The 22,872-nt window shown below is 35.2% G+C and overlaps 1 protein-coding gene across 1 annotated transcript in view; it reads right to left on the bottom strand.

Moving 5' to 3' along the window:
• Positions 1 to 22,872, bottom strand: part of LOC150096813 (uncharacterized) — a 184,003-nt gene that overhangs the window by 58,609 nt on the left and 102,522 nt on the right. The window contains exons 8-9 of the mRNA XM_090408185.1: positions 5,981 to 6,040; positions 5,776 to 5,835 (exon numbers count right to left, since the gene is read on the bottom strand). Coding sequence (XP_090264311.1) covers positions 5,776 to 5,835; positions 5,981 to 6,040 — 120 coding nt within the window. The remainder of the gene's footprint in view (positions 1 to 5,775; positions 5,836 to 5,980; positions 6,041 to 22,872) is intronic.

Below are 22,872 nucleotides of genomic sequence, written 5' to 3'. Positions count from 1 at the left end.
TCACTGATGATCTATCCCTTTCTCTTTTTCCAGGAACTTTTCCTTTTGTTACTGTTCTGAGAAGTCCTCCTTCCATCTTTTCAAGGTGCCCAAAGTATTTCAACTTTCTTCTGTCAACATATGTTAACGCCTCTGTAATGCAATTGGAAGAACGACGGTACATTGCGCCCTTTGATTAGAATAGGCCTAAGTTCGATTCTCATCGTAATGAGAGGAATCTTTATGTAGACTTTTTCAATTGAAGGTGAGTTAGCCAATCTCATATGGAGGTAGCAGGGTTTTTCTCCCGGAAACTTGGGTTTTTCATTCCGCATACAGACAAATCGGCCCTTCAGAACACATGCAATTTACAGACAAAAAATACTAGTTGTGGTGGTGGTGGATGGTGTTGATGGAGATGATTGTTAGTAGAGGTTCGGTGTAGTGGTGGAGATGGTTGTATAGTGGGTGTCCTCCTGCGATGAGTCTTTGGACTCCTTGGAGGTGTCACGATAATAATGATAATAATAATATCCTTAAGGAGTCTTAAAGTTCTACTGATTCTTTCTAGCACCCATCCATTTATCTGCCATTCAATATATGAAATCCTCCAGCCTTCTGTAACACCACATCTCAAAAGCAGCTATCCTTTTCCTATCAGACTTCTTTTTGGGTTCCAAGTCTCATATTCATAAGTCGCTGTTGGTAATACAGCAGCATCCAAAATCCTCAAATTTGTTCCCGTGGAGATAGATCCATCCTTCCAGATATTAGACAAGTGTCTGACTGTTGTTTTAGCCATTCCTTTTCTTTTTCTGACATCTTCTGAACAGAAATTCTTCAAATTAATAATGGATCCCAGGTACTCAAACTTGCTGACTTTCTCAATTCTTTCTCCATTAAGGTACATTTGTTTCTCAGGAGTTTCCCTGTCTGTATTTCCTTTGAGAACCATAATCTTTATCTTGTTAGGATTGAGCTGAAGTTCTCTTACTGTTCTTACTGATCTCATTAACTTTGTCAAGAATTTGTTCTAGTTTTTCCTTGTCATTACAGAAGAGTATCATCAGCATACCATAGATTACTGATCAATCTACCACCCATCCTAATTCCTGTCTTGAGTTCATCCAATACTACATGCATGATGTTCTCAGCATAGATACTAAACAAGTGAGGAGAAAGTAGACATCCTTACCTAACTCCCTTTCCAACCTGAAGCCAATCAGTTAATCTATCACCTGTTCTTACTGTGGATGCCGTTGTACTTGTACCTTCTTGTACAAGTTAACTATCGGGCCTGATAGTGTGTTGAGGAAAACCCATTTTTTCATTACTTTCCATAATTTCACATGCTGAACACAAAAGCTTTAGAGTAATCTGTGAAACACATGATCATTGGGAGTTTAAATTCTTTATACTTTTCTATGACTGTCTAAGGCAAAGGATCTGATCTCTGGTTTACCTTTCCTAAAACTTGCTTATTCCTCTGACATCTCTGCCTCAACTTTGGCCTCAATCCTATTTAGAATGATCTCTTGCTTGCATAAGATATTAAACTAATAATTCTAGAGTTCTTGCAATAATTCACATCTCCCTTCTTATGCAGTGGTGTGAAAACTGACCTTCCAGTCTCTAGGCCATGATGCAGTCTCCCATATCCCTGTAATCAATCTATGAAACAGTCTTATCCCTCCATCCTTTGTAGCCTTAATTAATTCTATGGGATTCCATCTGCACCTGGGGCCTTATTGCTATTAGGCGGTTTAACTGCTCTTTCAACCTCATGCCTAACTGGAGGAGGTTCCAAATTGAATTTTTCCTGGTGAGATGGTTTCTCCAAATTTTCTTTATCCTCTCTGTTGTACAGTTCCTCACAGTATTCTTTCCATCTATATTGGAATCCCTATATGGGCTTTTTCAATTGAAGGTGAGTTAGCCAATCTCATACGGAGGAAGCAGGGTTTCCCCTCCTGGTAACTCAGGTTTTTCATCCTGCATACAGACAAATCAGCCTTCAGAACATACGCAATTTACAGACAAAAAATCTGTCATTGGTGTGTTGATGGTAGTAGTGTTGTAGTAAGAGAATTAAGTAGTAGTGGAGAGGATGAGATGTATTTAGCAAAGTAGAGTAGAGTAGAGTGCCCTCTCTGCAATGAGCCCTTGGACTCCCTTGAGTGTCATGTAATAATAATAATAAATCTGTTTTTGATTTCCAGTTCTGTCAGTATCGTTCCACTCCTGTCTTCGATTGCATTCAATTTGAGCTTAAACTTGTGCTTTAGGTCACAAACTAAACAAAACATCCTTTTATAATTGTGCTTCCTCCTCCTCTGGAACTATCTCTTCACATTTATTAGTATAAAACTTTTCTGTCCTGCCTTCTCTTTCCATCCAGACTTCTGACTTCTCTATGTAATCTCTTACATTCTTCATTCCCTGTGTCTCTTTGTTTTTCCAGCTGCCTTCTTTCAATTAGATCCCATGTTGAATCTGATATTCATGGGTCTCTTGGTCTTCTTATTGGCCCAAGATACTTGGTTGTATTATAATCTTGACTCCTTCCCAAAGCATTTCTGGTGAGTTCTCCTCAGTAGTCTCTAAAAAAATCATCCAACTGAGTTGATATTTCTTCTGCAAATCCACTAGGAATTACTCTAATATCCAGTCTAGTGGGATGTGCCTGACTTGGAAGGTTTCGGAGTCTTATTCTTACTTTGGCTCTTACTATCCAATGGTCTGTACCACAGTCTGCTCCAGGACAAGTATGCACTCTGGAAAGAGAGAAAGAGAAAAGACTACTACTAATAATAATAATGGTTAAGTATCAGCTGGATTTCTATTCAGGGCATGAATTAGATATTAACACAGGAACACTTAGTAGGGAAATATAATAAAGATTACAGCACCAGAAAAGAATAGATCATTTGAATTATTAAAAATTTTGTATATCCTTATGTATTCCAACATATACAAAAATTCACATGTACAGAGAACACAAGAAATAAGAACATCCATTAAGCATTGATGAAAAAGAGATGATCGATAAGAGAGATAGCAGAAAAACTACACACACACACACACACACACACACACACACACACACACACACACACACACACAGATATCATGAGAGAAAAAATAATACAGCTGGGAAGCATTTGGTGAAGCTGTCTTCAAGGGTAGAAAAATCAAAAGTTTATGATGGACTAAAAAGTTAAAAGAGACATTTCTGGAAAGGAAGTAATGAAGTAATCATATCACAAGTTTCTAGCAAGCAAGTCAGCATACTTAGTTTTCTTAATTTTTCTTATAAAGAAAAGCTGTAAGAAAACTACATTATGTGTAAAATAGCTAAACAAATGTCATTGAAGATAAATATCATGAAGCTGGAAAAAATGTACTGGAGGCTATTGAAAAAGCTTAGAAATTGAGGAAAGTATAAGAGATGATAAAGGTGACATAAAAAGTAAAAATATTCTGGATGTATGAAAAAATATATGGCAGAGTGAATTGTGTCTCCACAATCAAACCAATAAATAGGCTGTGGATTTTGAATCCCATGGTATTAATGTATGATAAAGAAAACAGCTTTAGGAAACTGAAATGTGGAAAGGCAGATAGAATACATGATTTTTTTCAAGGTAATTTTTTTTTGTTTAATGTAAATCTCACCAATGAAAGAGTGTAGTTCTAACATACATTAGTACTATGGGATTCAAAATCAACAGCCTATTTGGTTGGATTGTGGAGACATTCTACTAACCAGGCTGGCAAATTACTCATATAATCAGAATATCTTTATCTTTAGTTTTTATGTCACCTTTTTTCATCTCTTATTCCTTTTACAATATTTTCCTCCATTTCTATGCTTTTTCAATAGCCTCCAGTACATTTTGTCAACTTTCTGATATTTATCTTCTGTGATATTTGTTTAGCTACTTTTTTTTACATAAAACTGCTCAAATATTGAGTGAAAAGTTTATAATGGCTACATAACATAATGCAAAAGGCCTTGTTAGAAGTCAGATTCTGAATGATTGGTTTGGAGCTCTCAGTACTACCCATCTATAAAAGGATAAATAAAACAATGTGAGAATACAGAGATGTTTCTTTCCTACTAAGTATTTCATGTATGATTAATGCATGCAGATGGGGCTATGAAAAATTGTGGAAGAGAAACATCCTAGAAGGAAACATCTGCACTGACAACTTTTCTATAAATATGGTTTTGGGGTCAAATTTTTACTTTAAATAATTGAGAAATCATGGTATATAACAAGAAACTATATTTAGGTTTTGTAGATCTGGAAAAGACAATGATATGGTGTGTCAAGAGAAAAAGCTCCTCTAACACTGTAACTTCAGAAATCTACTTACATTTTAAGATAATGTGACAAATGTGTCAGATAAGGAAAATTCATATACGGTAAGTTTCTTGGACTTTGCAAATGCATTTGAGAGACTACCAAATGACAGATTAGTGTATAAGCTGCAGAAGACTGGATAACTGACTGATTAGATAGATTGAAGATTAGCTTTCTGAATGACACCAGCAAGCTGTGTATGCTGAAGCAATGTTTCAAAAGAGGAAAGTGACCAGTAGCATGCCTCAGGGTTCTGTTCTTGGGTCCCTACTGTTTACTTATTTGTTAATGACTTATCAGGAGTATTACTGATGATAAATCCCTACAGGAAGATTTGAATAGCTGGTTATGCAGAGTGGTTGAGGGAATGCAGATTACAGAGTTTGGTCGATAGGATGTAAAGAGGAGACATGATAGAGAGCTTAAAGTTAGTTAAGGGATTCTACAGATTAATACAGAAGAAATTATATTAAAAAAAAGTGGACATTAAGATGAGATATACGAGAGACCATTCCCTGGTATGTTCAATTTTAGTTATAAGTTCATTTTAGTTGTATAGAGATGCCGTAAAGACAGGTGTAAGAAGTAGATGTTTGACATGGAGAGTTGTTGGTGAGTGGAATGCATTGCCAGAGTGCATCGTGAATGCAGTGAGTGTAAATAATCTCAAAGTTCAATATGATAGACATGTTGCTGATTGAGGGGACCTCCCACAATGAGTCTATGACTCCATTATACAAGCAAAATATAGCCTATATATAAGATGTAAATCAACACTTAAACTTGAAGGAGGAACAAGAAGATAGTTTGATGTAAAATTGGGTCTGAAACAATGGTGCATGCTGTCTTCACTGTTATTGTCTACCTGTATCACATTATGAAGGAAAGTGGTCATGTTATAGCTGATATCAAAATTAGAAATATTAACCTCAGCTCTTTACTTTATGCAAATATTATATTCCTCATTAAATCAAGAACAAATTTTCTGGATAACTAAAATGAACAACTGCTGTAAAATCAACAATAAAAAGACAAATACATCAACCATTTTCTCAATGAAAAACCTATTAAACAAGTAGAACATTTCATTATAATTTATGTACAATTTCTATTGAAATGCAAATTAAATGTGGAAATAGATGATACTTTAAGAAAAGTGGTATGACAAGAGTTAGTTGACTAATAATTCAAAATATTGGAAATCACATCTGTAATAAACATGAAAAATTAATTTAAACATATTTTGATATTCCGAGTAGAATTATCTATAAACTGTTTGAAGAGAGAGAGACAGAAGGAATAGGAATAGAAAATTAGCTAATTGTGGATATTTTCTGATATAAATTTAATCATTTGAATGAGAAATTAGTGCATGCTGTGTGTGTGCATGCGTGCGTATGCATGCATATTTAAAAAGTATTTCACTTACCCTCTGAAGGAATAAAAATGCTGTCACTTGATGAACTTGAATGATGTGATGGAAGATTACCTGTAAATCAATAATTATCTAATATTAACTGAAAATTACATTAATTTTATTTCAGAAAAGTAGTGGCAATAAAATGTGTACACACATGTATTTTATTTGTATTTTAAGTATGCATGCATGCATATTTAAAAAGTATTTCACTTACCCTCTGAAGGAATAAAAATGCTGTCACTTGATGAACTTGAATGATGTGATGGAAGACTACCTGTAAATCAATAATTATCTAATATTAACTGAAAATTACATTAATTTTATTTCAGAAAAGTAGTGGCAATAAAATGTATACACACGTATTTTATCTGTATATATATTTACGTGGTATGAAAATTAACACAAAGAAAACAAAAGTGATGAGAGTCTCCAGGAAACCAGGAAGTGTCAAGGTGATGATGAATGGAGAAAGAGTAGAGCAAGTGAGACAATACAAATACCTTCGTAGTATAATACAAGAAAATGGAAAATGTGACATGGAAATAAAAGAAAGAATTAACAAAGGAAAATATGCATTTTATAGCAAGAAAAATTTGTTTATTAATAAAATGAATAAAAATTTAAAGAAAAGGCTTATTAAGTGTTATATTTGGAGTATGACCTTATATGGATCAGAAACATGGACAATTGAGAAGAAAGAGGCTAAAATGTTGAAATGTGGTTATGGAGAAGAATGGAGAAAATAAAGTGGACTAAAAAAATCACCAATGAAGAAGTATTGCAAAGAGTTGAAGAAGAAAGGAATTTACTAAAGACCATAAGATAAAGAAAGCATAACTGGATAGGACATGTTTTAAGAGGAGAGAGCCTACTGAAAAGAATGATAGAAGGGAAAATTGAAGGAAAGTGACCAAGAGGAAGGAGAAGACTAATGATGCTTGATGATATAATGAGCACAAGAGGATATCAAGAAATGAAGGAGGAAGCAAGAGACAGAGGAAATCAAAGGAAGAGAATTTGCTGAGATATACCATTGGACCTGTCAAGAGACAGAACACTAATGATGATGATGATATATTTACAATATTTTATATTTATATTATTATTATCATTATCGGCTACTCTATGTAGTCCTCAGGCTCATCAAGGGAGGCCCTAAACATCATGCCAAACACTGTCCAACATTTGAGCAGTATTTTGTTTTGAACTCATCCACCACCAGACCTATTCTGAAAAACTTCCTCTGTATTAATCTTGTAAAAACCCTTCGTAATTTATATGTCTCAATCATATCACCCCTTTTCTGTCTGTCAATCAATTTCTGTAACCCACAAATCTTCAACCTATCCTCATGAGGTTCATTCCATAGGCCTGCTGCCATCTTAGTCACTTGCCTCTGGATCCTTTTCCACCTCATTTCCATAAAATCCAGATGACCAGATCTGCACAAAGTAGTCAAGATGGGATTTTACCCAAAGCTCTATAAAGAGGTATAATAACCTGCTTGTTAGGGTATTCTTCATACCCACATAATCCGATGGGCTGCTTTAGCCACTTTTGCAATGCCTCTGAACTTTAATTCCCTATCCATTAATCCCCCCCCCCCTCCTGAATCCCTGGTTTCATCAATATCCTGCAGTACAGTTCCATCAATGTGGTACACAGCTGGTAATCTTTTCATCTCAAGATGCATAACCTTACACTTTGCCGCATTAAACTGGCATCCATTCTCCTTTGCCCAGACTTCCAGTTTATCCAAATCATCCTGCAAAATTTTAACATCATCTTTATTAACTATTGATCTAGTCAATTTTGCATCATCAGCAAACAATTGAATAGTTCCTCTCAGATCCTTTCTTATATCATTGACGTATGAATTAAATAGTAGCAGCCCAAGAACAGAGTCCTGTGGCACACCACTAGTTCCAGGTCTTCTACTAAACTTTACTCCTGAAACTAGCTTCTACTCTCTGATATCTCTTCATCAACTTTACACCCATCCCCATGTGCTGAAATTTATTAATTAGAATTCCATATGATATTCTGTCAAAAGCATTTGCAAAGTCCAGCAGTATCACTGTAAACCTCTTATCTTTATCCTATTATAAAGCTTGAGCAAGTTACTGCGGCATGACGTACCCACAAAATCATGTTGCCCACAATACAGTATCCCATTTCTGTCTATCCATTCCTGTATTTTGCTCTTGACCAACTTCTCGAGTACCTTGACAACAACTCCTGATATGCTGATTGGTCAGTAATTTGCTACATCAGTCTTGGTGCCTCCTTTGTGCAGTGGAACTATTTTCCCCTCTTTCTGTCCCCCTTGGGACCAATCCAGAGTTGAGACTTATATTAAACAATGTGGTCAAAAGTACTGCCAATTCCCTAGCACCTTCATGTAAAACTCAAGCTTGTATACCATATAATCCCATAACTGTATGGTTCAAGGTATCAAAGTTCTGTAATATGCTATGCACCTCCAGTTCATTTACCTCAGTTTCATATAAGCCTTTACTTCTCTTATTACTGCAAGAGTATATCACCACCTGGATGATATACTCTTGCAAAGTGTTCACTTAGTATTCTGCTATTTCAACCGATTGAGTTACCTCCCTACCATCAACATTCATTAAAATCATTCTGCCATGGACATTCTTCCTTTTACTTGCAACATACCAAAAGAACAACTTTGGCCTGTACTGCTAATTTCATTTCATACTCTGTTTTTTCCTTTCTTACCATGCTAGTTACCTTTCTGGCCTGTGCTTTGTACTGTTCATGTGCTTGCTGGTCACCTTTCTCTTTGAATTCCCTCTACAATTTTTTTTTTTTTTTTTGTAGTTACAGGTGATGGTATTTGTCCATTTAACTCCCATTGATTTTTTTGCTGACTCTAGGTATGCAGTCTGCTATTACTTCCTTCAAACACTTTACTTCTCATATCCAGCTCCCTTGCAGTTTCATATGCCATGACATTGATCCAAGCAAATGTCCTAAGTTTGTCATACTTACCAGCCTTATAATTCCACATATATACCCCCCCTTCTTAACTAAAAATTCCACACATTTAACCACTTCCCAGGTCAAGACCATATGATCACTCTCACCAATTGGTGGCAATGTGGTCATATTGGTTATGGACAAATTCTTTGATGCAATTACTAGATCCAGAACTATCAAAACCCCTAGTAGTACATTCCATCACATACTACCTCAGGTATTTATTCTTTAGTAACTGCATAAATTCCATTTCCTTCCTCCAGTGTGTCCTTTCCTCCTTCCAATCTATGTTCTCGTAGTTGAAGTCACCCATAATAATTACTTGCCCTCCATTTGCTGATGCATACTATCTCCCCATCATCCTTTCCATTCATGTGTGTATATATATATATATATATAAAATACACTTTACTTCTCACATCCAGCTCCCTTGCAGTTTCATATGCCATGACATTGATCCAAGAATGTCCTAAGTTTGTCATACTTAGGGCATTGTATAAAGTGTATATTAAATATATATAATATAATTGTACATTATATACACACACACACACACACACCTACATACATATTATAGAGGGCATGTTTTATAAAGTAAATAATGGTCAACAGATGTGAAAAACAGATTTATTATCTTGTATTTCATCCTAGTAACCAGGACATTGCTGGAGAGAACAAAAAAGAGAAATGGTAAAACAATATTTAAGCTGATAATTGTTATGCAGTGTGCATTTACTATGCATGTCTTAGTGAATAAAAGTGTGTGTGAATAAATCTGTATGAATAAAAGAACACACTATTAGAGCTCAAAGGAAATAATCAACATCACCTGAATTCAAGATAGTCACCATAAACATAAGCATCAAAAGAAAAGAAGTAGAAGTACCATGTTGACATTGGTGTACTGAAACAAAGAATAATAAACAGATGACATTCTTTTAAAGAACAACTATGAGATACTATATTCAGACAATAATGATTAGGGAAAAGTAGAAGTAGCTATAGTCTTCAAACACTTAAATATCAATTAGAATTATGTGGAGAAACATCAAGGGAATTGTACAAAGGGTTATTTGTGCCTATGGTCCAACAGAAAGTTTGACTAAGGAAGGAATGAAGGAATTTTTTTGTCATTGGAGAAAGAAGCTAATACAGTAAAACTCCTTTTTTTTACACTTTCCAGGGGAACGATGGAAAAAAGTGTAAATAGCAGGAAATGCAAAAAAAAATTAAAAAAAGGGTAAAAGATGGCTTACTGCTAATACATGAGTCTACATACTAGATTTTGTAATAACTGAAAATAAATGAATTTACAATTACTTACATTTATCTATTTTAAAAAAAATCTTTAATTGTTGATTGTTTTTGCTTTTTCTGCACTCCTATAAGTTCCATCTGCTTCTCCTCAGTGTATAAGGCATTAAATGCCCCATCGTCTCCTGATGCACTTGCAATATACTGCCTCAAATCAGAGATAGCTTCCATTTCTTCTTTACTAGTAGGGACGGTAGGTTCTTGATCACAGTCTTCTTCAACCACTTCTTCCTCTTCTTCTTCGCCAAGGTGGTTGGAAAGGATGTCTTCTACACTTGGTACCATTGATGTGATCATACTAGCATCAACATAGTCTTGAAATGAAAAAGACTCATCCATCACATACCAGTTCTTGGGTTCTGACATCTCTTCTTTTTCCTCCTGTAGTTGTTCCTCCTCTTCCACAAACGTAACTCCTGCCTTCCGGAAACAGTTGGATATGGTTTCAGGAGTAACATGCAACCATGCTTTGGCCACATAATGCATGGCATCAAGGATTGATATGATCGTTTGTTTTAGGTCCATACCATTATCATACATAAACACAGTTTTTTCAACAAGCATTTTTCCATATTTCCATTTAAATGCATGGATGATGCCCAGAGCTTATGGCTGAAGCTCACTTGTACAATTAGGGGGAAAGAACACTAATCTAATGTTTTTGAGCTGCCGATCTTCAGGGTGTGCAGGACATTTGTCTAGCAGTAGTAGTAGTATTTTGTGGTGATTTGCCCCCATTTTAGAATCCAGAGCATGCATGGTGGATGTGAAGATGCTGTTGGCATCATACTTAGTAAGCAGATTTTTCACGTTCTTAAAACACCTTGGCTTTTTAAATTTACCAATTACCAGTGGAGGTAATTTTTCTGATCCATCAGCATTGACCATGAGCAAAACAGTTACCAGCTTGCTGAGGGTAACTGTTTAAAGTTACCCTCCTTTAAAACACAATGTTTTACTTGGCAGAATGTTATAAAAGAGCCCAGTTTCATCAACATTGAAAATATTTTTCGGTTTGTAGTCCTGAATAATAATCTTTACTTCCTCCACACACTTGATTATACACAATATTGTGACGAGTCTTGAAACGATCAATCCATCCATTTGACCCAGTAAAACCATTAATCCCCAACCTCGCTGCAAATTCAAGGGCTTTGCTCAGAGTATAGTACCATCGACTGGAATACCCAACGCTCTTGTAGAAACAAACCACTCTGCCACAAGTTTCGTCAATTCATCGTATGTCAATGTCCGGATATATTTTCGTTTTCTTGACATAGCACCAGATTGCTTTGCATTGAGTTCAATGCTTGACCTGTTTTTTACTATTGTGTACAAAGCGGATACGGAGAATCCAAGATCTTTTGCTAAATGAACACGTGTTCCAGCATGCCAATCTACATGTCGCAGAATTGCCATCTTTTCTTCTACCGAAATACATTTTCTGTCTTTTTTCTTCATGTTACTAACATAGATCATCCATCACCGCAATTTGAAAGCAATTATCATACACTAAATTATGTAGCAGAAATTCTGCAATATTAATTCGTACTGTGATTGAAAAATCACGGTATCGCTCATCACTCCATTACTGCTGCAAGCGAGCAAGTCACCGTGATGGTGGATACGGAGAATCCAAGATCTTTTGCTAAATGAACACATGTTCCAGCATGCCAATCTACACGTCACAGAATTGCCATCTTTTCTTCTACCAAAATACATTTTGTCTGTTTTCTCCATGGATCATCCACCACCGCAACTTGAAAGCAACTATCATACGCTAAATTATGCAGCAGAAATTCTGCAATATCAATTCGTACTGTGATTGAAAAATCACAGTATCGCTCATCACTCCATTACTGCTGCAAGCGAGCAAGTCACCGTGATGGTGGAAATGAAACTACAGCCGAAAGCAACGCCATCTGGGAACAGAAATGCGCAGATTTCCACAGAAATCGATTTGAATGAGAGGAAATTCGAAAACCAGTATTGCTACCCGAGAAAAAGCGCAAATCACGGGAAATAACGTCCACATCAAGTTGTTAATGGCGGGAAAACAATATATCGTAAGAATAGGCTTTAAGAACAGGACCAATGGAAAATGACGTAAATGGCAGGAAAACGTAAATTGCAGGAACGTAAAAACGAGGTTTTACTGTATAAAGAAAAAAGATCCCTTAGTCCTTGTTGGAAGTCTAAACAGTAGAGCAGGAAATAAATATCAAACATATAGAAATGTACAGGAATACCTTGTATAGCATGGTTAATTGGTTCCAAGAAGCGTCCGCGCTATGCAAAACCATGTTGTTCGAGGTCTATTTATAAAGGTTTTCAATTTAATTTGTTTATTACAAAAATTTAGGATAATAAACATGTTTAAAAATGAAAAAAAAAAATGTTATTTTTATTAACTAAATAACAAATAAAATCCTTTTAAACTGATATAAAAGTTGTAGAAAACAAAACAAATATTGCTTCAATTTTAGCATACAGTAATTTACTTTTTACTAAAGTAGTCTTTTAGTGTTCGTTGAACCATCCTTGTCTTCTTCAAGTACTAGATCTCTGTAGCATTTGATGGCATTATTGAGACTTTGTCTTACTTTGATGCTTCTTTCCAAATTCAGGTCTGCATTTATGAGAAAGTCGGAAGCTTTGTTGATTTTTCTCACAAAAGTTGAAAGGTCAGGAAAGGAAAATTCTTCAACCATGACATCAGTGGGGTCATCTTCATCTTCTTCTGCTTCATAGGCTCATTGTTGTTGTTCCAACTCCAAAAGGGTTTCATCATCCAGATCATTTGAATGAGAATCAATACATTCGCTCACATTGTTACAATCTAAACTTGTAAAACCAAGATCTTTGCCCATCTGCAAAATTTTTGTTGAGATTTCCTCTTTCTGTGTTGCAAAGGCAACAAATTCCTTTGAACAATGCAACAAGATATTATGCCATACGACTCTCATGTTGCTTTGAGTCACCTCTTGCCAAGATTCATAAATATTTTCAATGGCATCTTTTATGTTAAATTTCTTCCAAAATTCACTCAAAGTCCAAGAATTTCTTCTGCTGCAGCTTTAACAGCTTGAGCAAAAGTTCGTCTTAAATAGTAAGCCTTGAAAGTGGAGATAATGCCTTGATCCATCAGCTGCAGAATTGATGTTGTGTTTGGAGGGAAAAAATGAATCTTGACATTTTCATCTAAGTCAGTCAATAGAGTTGGATGGCCTGGCGCATTGTCTAATAAAAGCAAAATTTTTGAAAGGAATATCATTCTTTTGACAATAGCTTTTAACTTCAGGGCAAAAACAAGTTTTAAACCAGTCTTCGAAAAAAATTGAATAAGTCACCCATGCTTTTTTATTCGAATGTCAATGAACAGATAAATTATTCTTTGTAATGCCCTTAAGAGCTCTTGGGTTTTCCACTCTGTACACTAACAGTGGCTTCAATTTTAAATCACCTGATGCATTACCTCCTAGTAAAAGTGTCAATCGGTCTTTTGACACTTTATACCCAGCTTGTGTTTTTTTCCCTTCTCTGCTAGAAATGTGCGCAATGCCATTCTTTTCCAGAACAAGCCAGTCTCGTCAGCGTTAAAAATTTGATCATCTGTGTAGCCTTCCTTCTCAATAAGCTCCTTCAATTCATTGGGAAATAATTCTGCAGTTTTAGTGCAGAATTATTTCCCAGTGAATAATTCTTTGCACTTGCGCTTTCACCTTGGATTCTTACGTTATGGAGTCCCATATGCTTTTTGAAATTGTAGAACCACCCGCGACTTGCTATAAAAGTTTCGTAAGAAGTAAATGAAGTATACCTCCTTCATTTTCGCTTTCATTTTCTTTTATTTTGTTATATAGACTTGTTGCTTTTGCCTGGATTATCATTTGACTCAAAGGAATATTTTTCTGATTACAATCTTCAATCCAGATCATTAGAACGTTCCATATTTTCCATTGTAGAAGATCGAGTTCTCATGATCACTTTTGACATATAAGAAGTGGTGCTCATTCCATGTTGTTTTCTTTTCTTTGCTCTGAATAATTGTTCATACAGATGACTCATTCATTGAATTCTCATGTGCTATTTCAGCAAACGAAGTGCCATTCTCATGACATTTTATAATTTCAGTTTCTTCTCTAATGTCAACCACTTGCGTTTTTTTGTTACTTCAACAGTGTCTTCTTTGTTTTTGTCTCTTTTCACTCATACTTAAATAATAAAAAAATATTAAATACTAATATTAACGTAAATAATGAAATGCCGCGGGGAAAGAACGTGTCTACGTGAGAGCCAGTCGAATAACTACTGCATAAACGTAGCTCTCGAATGTCACTTGCAGCGCCCGGGAGTCACCAGTCAGTGTTGACAATGTTAGTGTAATAATGATAAGTGTAATAATAAAAACCACGTTAGTCCAAAACCCGCATTGTTCAAAGCCGCGCTATACAAGGTATTCGTGTATTTAGAAAAATTTGGAGAAAAGGGCAAAGTTAATAATAATGATAAGTTATCTGTTCAGAACATGGACTAGTCATCTCCAAAGCTATGCTCTAACATAAAGATGTGTATAAATTTTCATGAAGATACAAGGAATAAGAAAGGTTTCAAGTGCTATGTTATTGTGAATAGCTGTATTGTGGGAAGAGAAAGAACTGGAAAATGAGGAACTTTTTTTACATTACATTAGTATTATTATTTGAGACCTCCAGGGAGTCAAGGACTCATCGAGGGAAGCTATAAATCACTCAAACCAGCTGTCATATCTTCCTTTAAATTCATTGACACTAGATGCACTCACTACCCCTAAAGGCAAACTATTCCACTCACTCTTCTGTGAGAGAAAAACCTAGTTCTTACTCCCTTTCTCGACTGTGAACTGAGACAAGGAGTCATGAGAGCTTGGTCCACCTTTGCTCGGAACTGCCTGGTATTGCACTACCTTACCTCAGTCCTGAAGATATTTTCGGGTGCAAACTTTGTTTGCTTACACTTGGATTAAGGATTAAACTAAATTTATTATAGTCTAACCAAATGAAAAATAAACTTCCATCATCAGACGATATGCTATAACACCCATTTAAAATTTTAGAGACCTCTATCATATCACCACTCTTTCTGTTGTTAACCAGAGTCTGCATTCAACATACTCTTAATCGTCTATCCTCATAATCTAAATCCCATAATCCGGATATAATCTTTGTAACTCTTCTTTGCACCCTTTCCACGGCTTCTTTATTCCCTTGGAATCCGGGAAACCAAATTTGCACATGATAATCTAGGTCAGCTAAATTTTATCAAAGCTTTATGAAGAGGCAAAATGACTTAGTAATGAATTATTGTTGTTATTATTTCGTGACTCTCAAAGAAGTCTTAAAGTCATCGAGGGAGGGCACCTACTCTACAACTCTCCATCTTCACCACTTAATCCACCAACTAAAGCCACTACCATCATCACTACACCAATGCCATCTACTGCTCACCACCACCACTAGTACTTTTTGTCTGTAAATTACGTGTGTTCTGAAAGCTGATTTGTCTGTATGCAGAAGAAAAAACCCTGCTACTACTTCCATATGTGATCAGCTAACTCACCTTCAACTGAAAAAAAAATTACATAAAGATTCTTCTTGTCACGAGAATCAAACTTAGGCCTTTTCCAATTGAAGGCTGCAATGTACTAATGTTCTTCTAATTGTGCTATGGAGGTTATTTGAAGAACTGTGCATTCTATTCCTAGGAAGTGATCACTGTTTAGTTTCTGAGCAAAATAAAACTGAGTATCATATTAGGAGGGAGGGAGATGTAAGAAGAAGAAAAAAAATCAAAGGTAAGAATCTTTCACAGGTGAACTGTAGACTTATGTATACAAATATTATTGGAAGAAAACTGATGGAGTTTGAAAATAATAATCAAAACAGACTCAATGGCAGACACTGAAGAAAAACATTGGTTAATTCAACCAGAAAGATATGTGTTGAAGCTGTCAAGGACAGAATATTCAGAACTCCATGGTGGAAGTAAGTGAAAGAGGTAGTTCTGAAAAAGAAGAAAGCATATCAAAAATCCCTGGCAAGTAAATCAGCAGATATCTGAAAAGAGTGTTTCTCAAACTTACAGTACCCACATACAACTTTTGAATTGTTAGTAACATTAACAAATCCCCTCTTAAGTGGCAATTTGGGAAAAGTTATAATATTTAATTCAAACACAAATAATTATAAAGATATTTATTTTTTAACATTTGCATTATAATAAATCACACATATGAAATTTTAAAAAATTATTAAATACATTTTTAATTATATGAATCCAATATATTACAATCAAAGCAAATAGTATGAAATGTAAATTTTCAATAATAACAGAAGTTTAATCAGATTAATAAAATTTAGTGGAGGGTTCCGACCCATGGGATTTGAACTATCTGAATTTAAACTTTAATGCAAACAGTTCAAACCACGTAGTTAAAACATGATCATGCCAATAACCAGACACAGCCCTAACAGAAGTCAACTGATACTTGCCACGATAAAAATTTTTTAAAACTTCCTTTAGGTTTTTTAGTTATTGAAAAATTAATTATAGAATAGACCCACTTATCTGCAGCAATATGCAGACAAAAATAAAAAATATAAAAGTAAAAAAAATGGGTAACAAGAATTTTTTAAAACATGCCACATTTCTTGCATATTCCCTAGAACAGCGCTTCTCAAACTATGGGCCGTGGCTCCCTTGGGGGCCATCAGGTTTGTTGAGGGGTTTCAAGTTTTAAACACATTTGTTTATATGTGTTTAAAACTTGGAAAACAAATTTTAAACACATTTAAAATTTGTTTTCATGAAATAATGAAAACAAATTTTAAATGTTTTAATACTAAGTGTGCCATGTCAAATGTGTATGTAAGATGCTAAAAATTAATATTTGCATTTGATTTTTGCAATATTCGCTGTGTATGTTTTGTATTGAATATAATTACAATAAATATTACGATCATATATATATATATATCTGTATTATGATTTTTTTTTTCGATGGGGGCCGTGAAATATTTTAATTTTTCCAAGGGGGCCTTTACATCCATAAGTTTAGGAAGCACTGCCCTAGAGGTATGTGTACTATACTATGAAAAATGCTACCATAAAAAAATACAGACAAAAATGTAAGAAACCAAATCAGTGGGCAAAGGTAGCAAAACTAAAGTTTGAGAAGACTTCAAAATCTAAAATAAATATCAGAAAGGCAGCAAAATGTGCTGGAGACCAAAAAAGCTTACAAATTTTAAAATTAACCCAAGATGATAAAGGTGACAAAAATGGAAGATATATCCCAGATGCTGTATTTGGAATAATAATAATAATCATCATCATCAAATTCCTGATATATACCCTCAAAGGGTGTACAGTATATAATAGTACCACATAAAAAATTACATCATTACAAACTTCCTATCTACAATTTTCCTCCAAATCAGGCTATTACCTGTCAAGACTCCAACATTATCAGATCTTATATTTCTATCTTTTAAGGCACTTTTTACTGTATAAATCCACCTATATCTTGGTCTTCCTCTGAGTCTTTTTCCTGCTAACCTGGCAGAGAACACTTGTTTTGCTAATCTTTCCTCTTCCATTCTGTTTTAAGTGACTTTAAAACCTGAGATTAGCTGCTGACGCATTCCTTGATGCTGATCATGTCAAGTTCTTTCCTAATATCCTTGTTTTTAATATGATATTGCCATTGATGCTATCTGTTCCTGCTCCCTAATCTTTCTCAGAACTCTCATATATGCTGTCTCTAGTCTTTGGATAAGTGTTTTACTTCTTACACAGCTCTCAGATCCTTAAGTTAAAATTGGCTTGAACACTGTCTTGTATACAGCTAATTTAGTGTTCCGACTAATTTCTCTCTTATTTCATATGAATTTATTCAACTGACTTCCTACCATACCAGCTTTGTTGATTCTGTTGTCTATTTCCATATTTAGTTTACCATCTTCACTAAAAATCGTGCCTAAGTAGCTAAAATGTTTTACTTGTTCCACAGGTTTTCCGTTCACAGTGTAGTTGATATTTTCAATGCCTGTGTTCATTGACTTTGTCTTTTTAATGCTGACGTTCATACCATATCCATTACAACAGTAATTCACTTTAGTCAGGGAATCTTGCAGACTTATAGCAGATTTATTTAGAAATATAACATCATCCGCATAAAGCAAAGAGCTGTGACCAGATTTAACATTAAACCACCTTCCTGTACTTCCTTCAATTCTAATTGGTGAATTAGAATTGAATATAAATGTAGCATATTGAATAGCTTCTCTCTTGGCAACTTGTCATATGCCTTTTCCAGATGTACAAAACTTAAATACAGATCTTTTCTCATGATTTCTCAACTATCTGTCGTAAAGTGAAAATCTGATCCTAACAGCCTCTATTTGGCCTGAATCCAGCTTGTTCTTCACCAAGCTTCTCTTCCACAATCCTTCTCAACCATTTCTCAAGAAGTATATTTGCATAAATCTTACAGGAGCACTCAGGGAAATATCTCTGAATGTAATTCTCACATTCAGTTTTATTTCCCTTTTTATATATGGATACTATGAGAGCTACTCCAATCACCTGGAGTTCGTCCCTCTGAACTATGCAGTGCAGCCACTGTAAGACTTTTATACCTCCATACTTGAGCATTTCTGATCGAATATCATCTACTCCTGCTACCTTTCCACATCTCAGGCTTTTAATGACTTTTTCTACTTCAAGTATGGATATATATTCCTGACTGATGCCTGGTCAGTGTTTTTTACCACTGTGCTGTCATCACTGCTTGTTTCATTTAGCCATTTTTCGAAGTAATTACTTCAAGGATATCTTTTGCTCCTGTTTTCATGTCACCTTTATCATCTCTAATTCCTTTTACAGCACTCATTCCTCCATTTCTGAGCTTCTTCAATAACCTCCAGAATATAATAATAATAATAATAATAATATATCTTGCCACTTTCTTGATATTTATTTTCTATGTTCTTACCAAAGTCGTCCCATGACTTTTGTTTAGCTAGTTTTACACAGTGTTAGCTTGTGCTCTTAGAGCATAAGCTGACTTATTTACTAGGAACTTTTGATATGCTCTCCTCTTTTCTTTTACTGCCTCTTTAACTTCCTGTGTCCACCATGGAGCTCTGATTTTTCTATCCTTACAGACAACCTCACCACATGCATCGCTTGCTGAATCAATCAGTGTTTTCTTCAGGATTTGCCACTGAATCTCCAAGGTTTGGTTCCTGTAATCAAACTCTTTCATTTTTTCTTCAATTATGTTTGTGTATTTTAGTCTGCAGAGCACATCTGAGAGCTGCTCAATTTTTATATGCTTTAAAACTTTCTTACGTGTTCTTCTTTTCAATTTTATCCTGCTCAAGACTAAATGGTATTCACTTCCGATTTCAAATCCTCTGTACACTCTGGTGTCCTGCACCAATGAGAAAACATCACTTTCAACAATAACATACTCAATGAGACTTTTCTTATTCCTTGCCTCTTCTCTCCATGTGAATTTGTGCACATTTTTATGTTGGAACATTGTGTTAGTAATAACCAGTCCATGTTCTGAATAGAAATCCAACAGGTATTCCATTATTATTAGCTTTGCTCTTTTCTCCAAATTTCCCCAATATATTTTTGTATATCTGACAATCACTTCCTACTGTACTATTTAGATCCCCAAAGAGGACCAACTTTTCCTTTTTCATTGTGTCAGTTGTTTTCTCTAAAGACTCAAAAAAATCCTCCACTTCTACTTTAGTAGAACCTTCTGTGGGACCATAGGCACAAATAATTCTCATTGTCCAGTTCCTCATTTTGATATTTGCCCACATCACTCTATTTGAGACTGGCTGCCATTCAAGAAGATTAGCCTCGTATTTAGTGTTGCATACTATGGCTACTCCTTTTTTCTTGATTATTAATGCCTGAATATAACATTTTGTATTTATTGCTCACAAAGATCTCACCAGTTTTTGCCTTTTTTGATTTCGTTCACCCCTATTATGTTGTTCTGGTACTTATGCAATTCCTCAGCTAGCTCCTGTTTGCCATTCAGGCTTCTTATGTTGATAGTACCAATCTTGAACTCTGGTGATGTTGAGTTAGGGTGGGTTTTAGGATTTGTTCCAGTAGCTGACTTTTCGATGTTTCACTGGCGAAAACAATGGGTTTTGTTTAACTGGGCGATGCCCCAGCTGGCATGAAATTTTACCATCATTTTTTATTTTGGTTTAAGCCAATAAGAATACAATTTGGTTGGCTAAATTCCAAATTGCCAGCCCATCCTCATTCGTTCAGTATCCAGGTAACAAGGTGAACCATGAGAAGGTGAGGACTAGACATTTGGTCAGAAGCCCTGATCAGTTCTATGCATTCCTTTAAAGGCTATGTGGAGGTCTCCTTTCAGTTATATAGCTTTGAGCCTTAAGCACCCCGTATATTTGGAATAATTACTTTGAAAAACTGGTTAAATAAAAAGTGGAAAATTATTCAAGATGAATGCAGCCATGAGTATATATCAGTACTTTTTTTTTTTCATTATGTTGGGCTCACAAACGAAGTTGGTTGGTCAACCTACAGTTTGTTAGTACTGTGTATAGGAAGAGAATTGGAAAATGATGAACTTGTTCACATTAGATGTGAAGAGCTGTCCATTGTATTCCTAGGGAAACTATTTTTATTTAAGTTGTAAGTTTATAAGTCAACAGTTAGAATTAATATGATGTAAATCAGGTTTGAGACAAGTGCACAACTATGACCACTCTTATTTATCATCTATATGGATTGCATTATAGATATTACTATGGTAAATGTTCATCAGAACTATCATCAATAATCCCCCCCCCCCCTCTTTCTCTACCAAATCCATTGAAACACAAGTAGCTACCACCCAACATCTCTTCACAGTCAAACTCCATACTCAGAGAACAAGTTTCTCTTCCTTCTTCATTCCTATGTTCCTATGCTGTGGAAAAGTGGGGGGGACGAAGAGAATCTTCCTCTCAAGAGGATGAGAAATCCCAAGAAACTTGTTCTGTGAGTATGGAGGCCAATTGTGAAGGGGTGTTGAGGGTTAGCTGCATGTGTTTCAGTGGATTTGGTAGGGAGAGAGACAGAGGGTAGGGAGAGAGACAGAATCCATATAGATGAATTATTGATGATAGTTCTGATGAATATTAACTATGGAAATATCTATAGAAGATGCATTCAGTAGGTACAAGATGCCTGTGTGAGGGTGGTTGGAGAGAACTGGTAAGAGATGAGTCATTAATCAGTCTGACTGCTCTCTTCTGCATTGCATTGAGTATTTTTAGAGAGCTTTTAGGCCCCTCCTCAAATGTGTGTGTGTGAGCAGCACTCAACGGATGGGAAATTTGTGATTTATACAGGTTAATAGTTGTTTGGGGGTAAAGTAATGTCTTGAATGAAAGAGGAATCCTAAATTTTAGACAACAGTTGTTATGTCAAGAGTCTTGATGTCAAGGTAATCCCAAGGAGAGAAAGAGATGTCATCTTGCCTAGCAATTTGGGTGTTGTCAAAGGTAAGGCTGGGATAATATGGCTCTTTTTTTGTGGGAAATAAGGCAGAACTGTGTTTTGCAGGTGTTGAAATTGACAAGGTTATCCGAGTCACGTCAAAGAATGATTTGGAGATCATTTGTTGCTCTGTGAGTTGTGGTGGTTTGTTTACTTAGCAATCAAACACCTGAAATGTGGGAAGGGAGGGAGGTGGAGTAGATGATATTTGACCAGAAATGCTCAAGTATTGAAGTAAACAAAAAAATGAGAGTGACTGCATTGCATAATTCAGTAGGTGGTCGGAAGGTTGAATTTCAAAGGATTGGAGTAGAGCTTTCATATTATCTATAAAAATGGAAATAAAAATAAATGTAAGAATTGCAGAGAATTTCCCTCAATGTTCCTAGTAAGATTTATGCAAGTATGTTTGAGAACAGGCTTATAATAATTTGATGATAGTTGACAAGAAATCTGGAGAAGAACAAGACAAGCTAGGTTTTGACAGATAGTTAGGAAATCATGGGAATATAACAAGAATCTTCACTAAATCATTTGTGCCTAAATAGCTGAAATGTTTTACTTGAATGGAAAATGCTTGTTTTTATTTTAAATTAAAAACATAGAATGCAGTTGAAATTTTCTATATTCCTCACTATTTTCATGTTTTTTTTTTCTGCTTTCCATGCCTTAAGGATAATCAATAACTGCTGTTAACAGTTTATTTAATTTAATTGATAACAGCAGTTATCAATTTAGTTAAGCAATCCTGCAATTTTGTACTGGATTTATTTAGGAGTATAACATCACCTGCATAAATTTAGAACACAGATTAAAATCTCCAATTTTAATATCAGGTTTAATGCCACTTTCCTTCATAATGCAATCCATATAGATGATAAATAAGAACAGTGATAGTTGTGCACTTGTCTAACACCTGATTTTACATCAAATTAATTTTAACTGCTGACTTACAACTTAAATAAAAACTGTATAGGTACAATGGTCCATTTATACCATATTGTCACATTGTTTTGAACAACTTTTCTCTTGGAAAATTTGTCCAAAACAATGTGACAATTAGCGAATAAATAGAGTAGGAGTGAGATGGATGAATTGCAAAATCAAGCAAGCAGTGTTACAAAAGAAGTTGTTATGGAGGAAATACAATATAGTTTGTATTATACCTCTCCACAGATGCATGAAGAAATAAAGTGCAGGCCA

Source organism: Typopeltis vanoorti, chromosome 18 (genome assembly GCF_054136105.1).
Source record: "Typopeltis vanoorti isolate ZY-2024b chromosome 18, IOZ_Tvanoo_1.0, whole genome shotgun sequence".
NCBI classification, from domain to species: domain Eukaryota; kingdom Metazoa; phylum Arthropoda; class Arachnida; order Uropygi; family Thelyphonidae; genus Typopeltis; species Typopeltis vanoorti.
This window is presented reverse-complemented; position numbering and strand designations above follow the sequence as displayed.